General features: G+C 44.2%; 1 protein-coding gene across 3 annotated transcripts; it reads left to right on the forward strand.

Annotated features, from left to right (window-relative positions):
- Positions 1-1,671: 1,671 nt before the first annotated feature.
- Positions 1,672-11,483, forward strand: LOC129863388 (palmitoyltransferase ZDHHC23-B-like). Of its 3 annotated transcripts, none has more exons than XM_055935340.1 (5): positions 1,672-2,201; positions 8,201-8,349; positions 8,665-9,342; positions 10,087-10,254; positions 10,563-11,483. In XM_055935340.1, the coding sequence occupies exons 2-5, from the start codon at positions 8,231-8,233 to the stop codon at positions 10,834-10,836; spliced, it is 1,239 nt and encodes a 412-aa protein (XP_055791315.1). In that variant the 5' UTR covers positions 1,672-2,201; positions 8,201-8,230; the 3' UTR covers positions 10,837-11,483. The 3 variants fall into 3 exon arrangements, with proteins under 3 accessions (XP_055791315.1, XP_055791317.1, XP_055791318.1); XM_055935342.1 differs by having other exon boundaries at positions 10,087-10,264; positions 10,563-10,825; XM_055935343.1 differs by lacking the exon at positions 1,672-2,201 and having other exon boundaries at positions 8,265-8,354.
- The last annotated feature ends 371 nt before the right edge of the window (positions 11,484-11,854 follow it).

The raw sequence follows: 11,854 nt of genomic DNA on the forward strand, positions 1-11,854 counted from the left end.
ACAAGGTCATTGTAAGGGCTGGAATGGAATAAATGGAATGGTATCAAACATATCAAACACATAGAAACCACACGTTTGACTCTGTTCCACTGATTCCATTCCAGCAAATATAATGATCCCGTCCTCCTATAGCTCCTCCCACCAGACTCCAGTGGTCTACACTCGTTCATTCCACTTTTGCTGACAACAGCTGTACATGCTAGTCAGACGTTGCACTTGTTATTGTCTGTGACTGACTGCATTAACCCCACCAAAATAGATTAGAGAGTCTGTATCTGACAGAGCTTATGTGCGCCAGGCTTTTTAACTGCTGCATGGTTCCGGACTACAGCTTGACTAATGGGACCATATCCAATAACCTGTGGCAGGGGGAGCTTCATCCTGTGTATTGATCCAGTCCATCTACACTGCATCACCAGAGTGGACATTACTGTAAAGTGAAAAGTCAGCTGTGTACCGATATCCCAATGTGTGTGTGTGTGTGTGCGTGTGATTGGGTATTTACAAGTGAAATCTATAGAGAAATCTAAATATGCACACTTTTTAAAATGTATTTCATGTCATTCACTTGTACACAATAATGTTTTTTCATAACCATATAATCAGAATCCATGTAAACTGGTACAAATTACATAACTGTTTGGTTTTTTCAAATGTTTGTGTGCATTGTGAGTCACACACAATTATTTGTCAGTAGACAATTGTCTGTTTTGGTTGTTTGCTGCTCATTGGGGCTTGGTTTACTAAGATGCCTCATTTAGGTTAGAGCTATAATATGTCACCTCTGAATATGCACATTTTTATTTGTCAAAAGTCAATTATCATTTTGTTTATTTTCAGTATAACCTTACATCAGAAAGCACTGCTTTTGTATTACTCTACCTATTAACATAATGTGATTCCTGCTTCCCATCACACATACACTTGATGGGGACGGGTCATATTGCTGGCTGGAGGAAATATGATGCCGAAGGGTGGGTCTGTCCCACTGATCTTCCTACTCCCCTCTTGCATGACTATGTCGCCTGTCTTGTCTCCCACACCAAGTCAACTCAGTGTGGATTATCAGGGCTGTTGTTGGACTTTTTAACACCTCAGTGTTATCATTCATGGAAAGGGACACCCATGACATACTGTCCATGTAGCAGCAGAAACACCAGGCTAAAGTTACCTAAAGTTTTCCAAGCCAACAATTCTGCAGCCGTAATAACAAAATGGTATCAGACTAATTTTAAAGGCTATTGAAGGGAACAACTGGCTGGAGAAGGGTGATTGACCTATACCACATTAGAGCAGGGTGATGGTAATATCAGGGGTGAGGTCTATGCATCTGTGCTTATCGTGGCATTTAAGGCAATTTCAGTATAGTCTAATATCATGTATTTCTATAGAGATGTTGAAAAATGATAAACTATGCAATGTCTCAGGTGCAGAACATTGACTTTGCAAGGACCATCAGCCTCAGCCATTCACAGCACTGAGTGGAGGTCGGGATATCATGTCAGACAAATACATTTTGTTAATGTCCAACAAAGCTTTAGCCTACTGTTTACATCAGCACATTTACAAGTATACCATCCTCCCATGATGTATCGCAATAGACCATTTGAGCTATTTAAATTGTGTTGCCCCCTCCAAAGTAGTCAGGCGCAGTGGTGACACTTTCTGTCTGAGAATACGCGGCATGCATACCACCTCCATTCGCTGCCACACGCTATCCCTGCCACTGGAAAGCATGCCAATTACCTTTTTCAACACTGTCACCCAAGCCAATCTGGCTATCTCCTCTCATCAAATCTGCTCCTCTACAATGACCGACATGTTGCTTTCCCATGAGGAGGAATAAAACCTAATCAAGCTCTCCCCGCCAAAAAAAACGTCTGGATTACAGGATATTACACTATACAAAGTTTTTGACTGAAACGGATATCACACCTATCAAAGCTTGTTGGATACCCCGGTACCACCTGGAATTCGCGGCCACGTAAATTCGGACTGAAGTTTTTCTAGTGTAGACGTGTCAACCGACCATAAACTAAAACAGATTGAAACGGATATTTGGTTTGACGTGGAAAATCAGACATATATTTCAGGAAAAACATAAGATAAATAAATAAAAATGATTGATGTTCCTAAAACAAAGGGTCTTTAGCCTAGTCTTCGAGGAAAAGGTGCTTCCACCGAAGAAATCTTCGGTCCAGGTAAATGTAGGTTATGCACTTCTTTTCTCTCAAAGGTAAGCTAGATGCACACAATTTTACACAATGCAGGCTACTGAAGCAATCATAGGCGTTATGAGATGTAATTCTCTGGGAACAAGTTTAAACTGCAGAATTGGTCAAAATATTGACTACCTTGTTTATTGGTATGCGATATCCCATTCATTTAGAATATTGGATTGAAACATTAAACATATTTACTTAATAATTGTTTAATACATTTGCATTGTTTGTTCAACCTTCCCCTTTAAACTGTAACTATAGCCTACAGTTATTTCAAGTTAATTTAATGAGAAGAAAATATTGAAGTCAATATTTAGACTGCCTCTGCAGTTTTAACTTAAATTCACTCACTATCGAAGAGCTGGGCTATATTTGAAGTAGAATGCCAGAAGACAAAGCCAACACTGGCAGTCACTCCAACAACGTACATTCTATCTCACTGTACGACTGGCGTGCTTGGGGACCGGGGTTTAGTTGGCCCAGATAGGTCTTCCCTAAGGAAATGACGGCCTTGTTTCTAAAAGCCACATATTAGAGGAAAGGCATTTTATTGTAAAACTTGTTAAAATCAAAAGCTATTTTAATTGATTCCATTAATTGACTCCCCATGTCACTTCATGAGGCAGATGATGGTATAGTATTCCTAGTTGGTAAGACTAGTAAAATGTGTGTGTGCACTTGCAATCGATTTGAGCGCAAGTAGTGGAGACCTTTCAGACAACTTAACCTTGATGAAGAACTGTCTGTGGGGGGTCAAGACAAAGAGATTCTTAAATTATATCCATGAAGTAGACCATCTAAGAGAGTACTCAGTGTCAAATAATATTTTCAAGGTCTTTCTCTCCCTGCTAGTTAACTGATTGATTATTGGCACCCAGATATACATTACATTTCAGTCATTTAGCAGACGCTCTTATCCAGAGAGACTTACAGTAGAGTGCATACATTTTATTACATTTTTACATACTGAGACAAGGATATCCCTACAGGCCAAACCCTCCCTACCGGCCAAACCCTCCCTAACCCGGACGACGCTATGCCAATTTTGCATCGCCCCACGGATCTCCCGGTTGCAGCCGGCTGCGACAGAGCCTGGGCGCAAACCCAGCCCAGCCCAGCCTGGGCGCGAACCCAGAGACTCTGGTGGCGCAGCTAGCACTGCGATGCAGTGCCCCACCCGGGAGAACTACCCCTCATCTGGGGCGCCAGTCAGTCCTTGAATCAGTCCTGCACACCTTGAGGGCCGGATTTGAGAAAGGTGATGCTCCAACCGTACATACCGCTAGAGCAGCAAGCTAGCTTTTCGTATGCAGTTAATTCGGGAAGAATTCAGACCCCTTCACATTTTCCACATTTTGTTAAGTTACAGACTTTTTTTTTTTTAAGTATCCCTTATCAGTCTACACACAATACCCCATAATGACAAAGTGAAAACAGGTTGAGAAATTTTTGCACATGTATTACAAATAAAAAACAGAAATACCTTATTTACATAAGTATTCAGACCCTTTGCTATGAGACTCGAAATTGAGCTCAGGTGCATCCTGTTTCCATTGATCATCCTTGAGATGTTTCTACAACCTGATTGGAGTCCATCTGTGGTAAATTCAATCGATTGGACACGATTTGGAAAGGCACACACCTGTCTATATAAGGTCCCACAGTTGACAGTGCATGTCAGAGCAAAAACCAAGCCATGAGGTTGATAGAATTGTCCGTAAGAGCTCAGAGACAGGATTGTATTGAGGCACAGATCTTTGGAAGGGTCCCAAAACATTTCTGCAGCATTGAAGGTCCCTAACAACACAGTGGCCTCCATCACTCTTAAATGGAAGAAGTTTGGAACCACCAAGACTGAGCAATCGGTGGAGAAGTTCAGGGAAGTGACCGAGAACCCGATGGTCACTCTGACAGAGCTCCAGAGTTCCTCTGTGAAAATGGGAAAACCTTCTCTGCAGCACACCGCCAATCATGACCTCAGACTGTGGCGAAGGTTCACCTTCCAAAGGACAACAACCCTAAGCACGCAGCCATGACAATGCAGGAGTGGCTTTGGGACAAGGCTCTGAATGTCCTTGAGTGGCCCAGCCAGGGCCCGGACATGAACCCGATCGAACATCTCTGGAGAGACCTGAAAATAGCTGTGCAGCGACACTCCCCATCCAACCTGACAGAGGTTGAGAGAATCTGCAGAGAAGAATGGGAGAAACTCCCCAAATACAGATGTGCCAAGCTTGTAGTATCATACCCAAGAAGGCTTGAGGCTGTAATTGCTGCCAATGTGCTTCAACAAAGTACTGAGTAAAGGGTCTGAATACTTATGGAAATTTTATATTGAAGTTTTTTTTATGATACATTTTCTAAAATGTCTAAAAAAACTTTTTTTGCTTTGTAATTATGGGGTATTGTGTCTAGAGTGATGAGGAGAAAAAACAATTTAATCGATTTTAGAATAAGGCTGTAACGTAACAAAATTCAAGGGGTCAAGGGGTCTGAATACTTTCCGAATGCACTGTAGGAGGCGAAAGTTGACTTCAGGCCTTGACAGAGGTGACATTACCATGCAAGTTTAAGATGTTCAAATCAAATCAAAGTTTATTTGTCACGTGCGCCAAGTACAACAGGTGTAGACCTTACAGTGAAATGCTTACTTACATGCTTTAACCAATAGTGCAAAAAAGGTATTAGGTGAACAATAGGTAGGTAAAGAAATAAAACAACAGTAAAAAGAGAGGCTATATACAGTAGTGAGGCTATAAAAGTAGCGGGGCTACATACAGACACCGGTTAGTCAGGCTGATTGAGGTAGTATGTACATGTAGATATGGTTAAAGTGACTATGCATATATGATGAACAGAGAGTAGCAGTAACGTAAAAGAGGGGTTAGCGGGCGGTGGGTGGCGGGACACAATGTAGATAGCCCGGTTAGCCAATGTGCGGGAGCACTGGTTGGTCGGCCCAATTGAGGTAGTATGTACATGAATGTATAGTTAAAGTGACTATGCATATATGATAAACAGAGAGTAGCAGCAGTGTAAAAAAAGGGGTTGGGGGGGGCACACAATGCAAATAGTACGGGTAGCCATTTGATTACCTGTTCAGGAGTCTTATGGCGTGGGGGTAAAAACTGCTGAGAAGCCTTTTTGTCCTAGACTTGGCACTCCGGTACTTGCCATGCAGTAGTAGAGAGAACAGTCTATGACTGGGGTGGCTGGGGTCTTTGACAATTTTTAGGGCCTTCCTCTGACACCGCCTGGTGTAGAGGTACTGGATGGCAGGCAGCTTAGCCCCAGTGATGTACTGGGCCGTACGCACTACCCTCTGTAGTGCCTTGCGGTCAGAGGCCGAGCGATTGTCGTACCAGGCAGTGATGCAACCAGTCAGGATGCTCTCGATGTTGCAGCTGTAGAACTTTTTGAGGATCTCAGGACCCATGCCAAATCTTTTTAGTTTCCTGAGGGGGAATAGGCTTTGTCGTGCCCTCTTCACAACTGTCTTGGTGTGTTTGGACCATTCTAGTTTGTTGTTGATGTGACACCAAGGAACTTGAAGCTCTCAACCTGCTCCACTACAGCCCCGTCGATGAGAATGTGGACGTGCTCGGTCCTCCTTTTCCTGTAGTCCACAATCATCTCCTTAGTCTTGGTTAAGTTGAGGGAGAGGTTGTTATTCTGCCACCACCCGGCCAGGTCTCTGACCTCCTCCCTATAGGCTGTCTCATCGTTGTCGGTGATCAGGCCTACCACTGTTGTGTCGTCTGCAAACTTAATGATGGTGTTGGAGTCGTGCCCGGCCATGCAGTCGTGGATGAACAGGGAGTACAGGAGGGGACTGAGTACGCACCCCCGGGGAGCTCCAGTGTTGAGGATCAGCGTGGCAGATGTGTTGCTACCTACCCTCACCACCTGGGGGCGGCCCATGAGGAAGTCCAGGATCCAGTTGCAGAGGGAGGTGTTAAGTCCCAGGATCCTTAGCTTAGTGATGAGCTTTGAGGATACTATGGTGTTGAACGCTGAGCTGTAGTCAATGAATAGCATTCTCACATAAGTGTTCCTTTTGTCCAGGTGGGAAAGGGCAGTGTGGAGTGCAATAGAGATTGCATAGTCTGTGGATCTGTTTGGGCGGTATGTAAATTGGAGTGGGTCTAGGGTTTCTGGATAGTGGTGTTGATGTGAGCCATTACCAACCTTTCAAATCACTTCATGGATACGGACGTGAGTGTTACGGGTCAGTAGTTATTTAGGCAGGTTGCCTTTGTGTTCTTGGGCACAGTGACTATGGTGATCTGCTTGAAACATGTTGGTATTACAGACTCAATCAGGGACATGTTGAAAATGTCAGTGAAGACACCTGCCAGTTGGGCAGCACATGCCCGGAGCACACGCCCAGGTAATCCGTCTGGCCCCGCAGCCTTGTGTATGTTGACCTGTTTAAAGGTCTTACTCACGTCGGCTACGGAGAGAGTGATCACACAGTCGTCCGGAGCAGTTGATGCTCTTATGCATGTTTCAGTATTGCTTGCCTCGAAGCGAGCATAGAAGTGATTTAGCTCGTCTGGTAGGCTCGTGTCACTGGGCAGCTCACAGCTGTTCTTCCCTTTTTAGTCTGTAATAGTTTGCAAGCCCTGCCACATAAGATGAGCGTCAGAGCCGGTGTAGTATGATTCCATCTTGGCCCTGTATTTGCCTGTTTGATGGTTCGTCACAGGGCATAGCAGGATTTCTTGTAAGCTTCCGGGTTAGAGTCCCGCACCTTGAATGCGGCAGCTCTACCCTTTAGCTCAGTGTGAATGTTGCCTGTAATCCATAGCTTCTCGTTGGGGTATGTACGTACAGTCACTGTGGGGACGACATCATCAATGCACTTATTGATGAAGCCAGTGACTGATGTAGTGTACTCCTCAATGTCATCGGAAGAATCCTGGAACATGTTCCAGTCTGTGATGGCAAAACAGTCCTGTAGTTTAGCATCTGCTTCATCTGACCACTTTTTTATAGAACGAGTCACTGGTAACCATTACCTCAGTGATGGAATAAGATTTCCAACACAGTCCATATTACTGAAGCACTTCACTGAATGAAGACTGAAGACTACTCTCCATATCCTTACCACACCGAAAGAACAAATAATGTATATACTGAACAAAAATATAAATGCAACATGCACCAATTTCAATGATTTTACTGAGTTACAGTTCATATAAGGAAATCAGTCAATTGAAATAAATTCAATAGACCCTAATCTGTGGATTTCACATGACTGGGCATAGGCCCACCCACTGGGGAGCCAGGCCCAGCCAATCAGAATAGTTTTTTTTCCCCACAAAAGGCTTTATTACAGACAGAAATACTCATCAGTTTCATCAGCTGTTGGATGGCTGGTCTCAGACGCTCAGACGATCCCGCAGGTGATGAAGCGAGATGTGGTGGTCCCGGGCTGGTGTGGTTATGCGTGGTCTGCGGTTGTGAGGCCAGTTGGACGTACTGCCAAATTCTCTAAAATTATGTTGGAGGCAGTTTATGTTAGAGAAATTAACATTAAATTCTCAGGCAACATCTCTGGTGGACATTTCTGCAGTCAGCATGCCAATTGCACGCGCCCTCAAACCTTGAGACCTCTGTGGCATTTTGTTGTGTGACAAAACTTCACATTTTAGAGTGGCCTTTTATTGTCCCCAGCACAAGGTGCAGCTGTGAAATGATCATGCTATTTAATCAGGTTCTTGATATGCCACACCTGTCAGGTGAATGGATTATCTTGGGAAAGGAGAAATGTTCATTAACAGGGATGTTAACACATTTGTGCACATCAATTGAGAGAAATATGCTTTTTTGTACATATGGAAAAAATCTGTGATCTTTTATTTCAGCTCATAAAACATGGGACAACACTTTGCATGTTGTGTTTATATGTTTGTTAAGTATAGTTATAATGTGGTTTGACTGTGTCTCTCTATTGTTGCTGTTCTTTTGCACAGGACCTTCAAGAGGATCTGTGAATAGCCAGAATGAAATGGGAGAAGTTTAAGCCTCCAGAGCCAGATGATGCCATGTGCTGTTTTGAATGTGATTTGGACCCACATGGATGCTGCTATGACTGTGATGATCTGGATGAAGCTTGCAGCAGGTGAGGTGGGTGGAATGGGAAAGAGGATCATGGCAGGACTCAGCAGTCCAAGTTCACGTCTTACCAGTGCTTGACTTGGACTGAAATATTTGCCAGTACTCATTTTGGGTGCTGGTACTGTTTATATTTAGGTTCATGATCTCCACAATACTTTTGAGCTAATATTCTATAAAAGGAACAGGAGCTCTTGCAGTAGAACATTTGAGGTGCCAGTATTCCGCTCCGGTGAGCTCCTACCCAAGTCAAGTTCTTGGTCTAACCCCCTGCCCTCTCTGTGTTTCCTCTCTGTCATCCCTGCACTCATGTATTTTCCAGGTGGCTGAAGGGTGAGCCTCAGAAACCTGACTGTGCGTTGCCTGTGTTTGGTGCAGTGATGGACCGGCTGAGGTTGAGACTGTTATCAGGGGACAGGCGGGTGGAGATCTCCATGGTCCCAGCTTTAGGGCTGCTTCCCATGCTACTGCGGCTGGCAGCCCTGCACTTCCTGCTGGGCCTGGTCATTCTGACAGCCCTGCCTGGCCTGGTGCTGTGGTACTACTACGCCACACACCGGAAGAAGGGCCGCACCCTCTTCTTCCTCAGCCTAGCGCTCTTCTCCCTAGCCTACATGTACTTCCTCTTCATCACAGAGATCCTACCTCGTGGGGACGTAAGTCACCTGCAGCTGGTGACCGTGACAATGGGTGTGGTTCTTACTCTTATATCTTTCGTGCGCACAAAGATGGGGCCAGGCTTCGTGCAGCCTTCCCTGGCTGACACGCACAGCACCAGCACCAATCATTACCAACTGTCTGACAAAGACTCTGCCTCTCAGAATGGAGTGGACCAGTCAGTGTTGCCAGCCCCCCCAGCCAGACCAGTGGAACAGCAGACACAGTCGCTGACAGTGAAGGGGGGCAGGTGTCCTCTGTGCAAAGTGGTGCGTCCCCCTCGGGCGGGACATTGCCGGATCTGTGGAGGCTGTGTCCAGCGCCTGGACCACCACTGTATCTGGTGAGTTTCATTAAACACCTTTGTCTGTTGTGGAGGATCAGTCATTTAGTACACCATTATTTGTTCAACAACAGGATGACAGAAATACCTTTCTGCAACACTCAGCTAACCACAGCGTAATCACGTCTGACTCTACTTCCCTGCTATATACACATGCAATATTTTAATCTCTCAGAACCCCCACAATTATATTCGCTCAACACTTCTCTTCAACACAAAATCATGATCTCACTAAGTGTCGGAGACACCTGAAACCCCACCTCTTCAAGGAATACCTAGGATAGGATAAAGCAATCCTTCTGCCCCCCCTCCCCCCTTAAAAGATTTAGATGCACTATTGTAAAGTGGCTGTTCCACTGGATGTCATAAGGTGAATGCACCAATTTGTAAGTTGCTCTGGATAAGAGCGTCTGCTAAATGACTTAAATGTAAATGTAAATGTGTCGTACTGTCAGGCCAAGAAGACGTCACCAAAGCAGACCAGGCTGTACAGACATGTGTAGGGCCCACAGGGGTTCACCCTTCAGCAGGGTGAGGCGACCTCAAACCAGGACAATCTGTTATCTATGGCATTTAGATAGATGCACCAACACAACCAGACACATTTAGAGCACATAGTCACATTCTCTCACATTCATGCTAATTGTACTCTCACATGCAAACACAGCAGAAGTCTGTCATTTGAACTGAGGGTGTCTTTGTGTGTCTGTGTCTCTGTTGTCTTGTGCATCACTGCTGAGGCAGGATTAACAGCTGTGTGGGCCAGGCTAATCATCGCAGCTTCCTGCTGACCCTGCTCCTCTTTCTGTTGACCTCTCTGTATGGGGTCAGTCTGGTGCTGCGCAGCGTGTGTCCCCAACAGAACCTGCTTACCGCCCTACTCTACTGCCCTGGTGTCTACAGTCAGTACAGGTACACTAAGGTACCTGGTATTTGCTTAAAATGTACACACATTAAAATGTATTACACAATGACAATTGTAATTACATAGTAATTACCTAATAATTACTTTTGGTGTATTTAGGATTCTTTGAAACAAGCACCACTAAATTGCCTGCTATTTGGCACCAGGTAGTTACCAAATGTTTTGAGTTATTTAAATAAGTACAAGAAGATTTACTTAAAGAATCAGGTAACTAAAACCAACTGAAATAGAACTGAAAGATAAAACATTATGCTGATTTCTAAGTGTAACTCTGCTCATGCTGATGTTTTTCCAGCTCAGCCCTGTGCTTCACCTGTGCCTGGTACAGCAGTATTGTCACAGCAGGCCTGCTAAACCTGCTGGTGCTGCAACTTATCAATATCAGCTACAATGTGACAGAACGGGAGGCACAACTTGCACTGCGGAGGAAAAATGGCCAGAGTCATCCGTGTGGCCTTGTTGACGACACAGGGGTCTACTCACGTGGCTTCTGCCAGAACTGGGCTGAATTCCTGGCAATGGGAGAGCCTGTCGATAGACCATCCTCCGTCCTCACTGACTTGGTTTAGCCTTGGCTTAACACCATGCCACTGCCTAAGCAGGTCAACATTGCTGGGTTTCAACTGTGTGGCTTTAGGGACTGTGAGCTGCTCTGGATCTCTAGGTATTGCAACTCAGAGGTGTTCATTTTTAATTGTTATATACCTCTACATTCCAAACACGCCAGGTAGAGAAAATAACCATGATCCTCCAAGTTGTCATGGATCTGACACTCTTAATATTAGTAGTAAATATATAAAGGGTTTCTCTGACTAATAGGATAAGTTTTAACCTCTTACAAATATCTGTTTGATTTTGCTGTCTCTATCTTTTCCAAAATGATGTAAAGATTTGTAACCATGGTAGACTAAATAGCAATAGATTAATAGAAATACATGAGTTAGAGAACATGTTTAAGAAACTGTACACTACTTATTGACAGAATGCACCTGACCATAAGATTACTTCAAAGGGAGGAAAGATGTACATGTTCTGCCAGACATGACACACATCCTCTCACCCACGCACTCTTTGTAGTTGAAGTGCTATTATTGTTAAGTTTTAATATACAGTACATTACTTATATTTCAACTAACCTTTTACTTGTATTAGACTAAGACTCATCTTCCTTTGTATCTTGTTTGTTTGTTATGTAAATAAAGCATATCTTATCTAACGGCTAAGAGTGGGAGACAATGTGGATTAGTGGGACATAAAAAACAGTCGACCAGGGCTGCTTTGTTCAAAGGAAGTGGCTAGAAGCTCAGTAGGCTTTATCTGTGTCATCACGGCAACAAACCTACATAATGAGAGTCTGTGTAGAACTGTCACTAGTTTGTTAGTAAGTGTACACAGTATTTTCAATATTTTAACTGTTTAAAATCCACCTCAACTTGGATTGCAAAAGTGGCTACTGTTGAAGATATGCACATGCTCTCTCTCTTACTCGCTCACACACACACAAACAGACTGATCCACACACACACACACACACACACACACACACACACACACACACACACACACACACGCACACGCACACGCACA

This window comes from Salvelinus fontinalis, chromosome 10 (genome assembly GCF_029448725.1).
Source record: "Salvelinus fontinalis isolate EN_2023a chromosome 10, ASM2944872v1, whole genome shotgun sequence".
NCBI lineage: Eukaryota > Metazoa > Chordata > Actinopteri > Salmoniformes > Salmonidae > Salvelinus > Salvelinus fontinalis.

Excerpts from the sequence above, each read along its gene's own strand:
- LOC129863388 (XM_055935340.1), top strand. The coding sequence starts at position 8,231 with ATGAAATGGGAGAAGTTTAAGCCTCCAGAGCCAGATGATGCCATGTGC. Across the intron at positions 9,343-10,086 it reads CTGGACCACCACTGTATCTG|GATTAACAGCTGTGTGGGCC; the intron begins GTGAGTTTCATT and ends CTGCTGAGGCAG. Across the intron at positions 10,255-10,562 it reads GGTGTCTACAGTCAGTACAG|CTCAGCCCTGTGCTTCACCT; the intron begins GTACACTAAGGT and ends ATGTTTTTCCAG.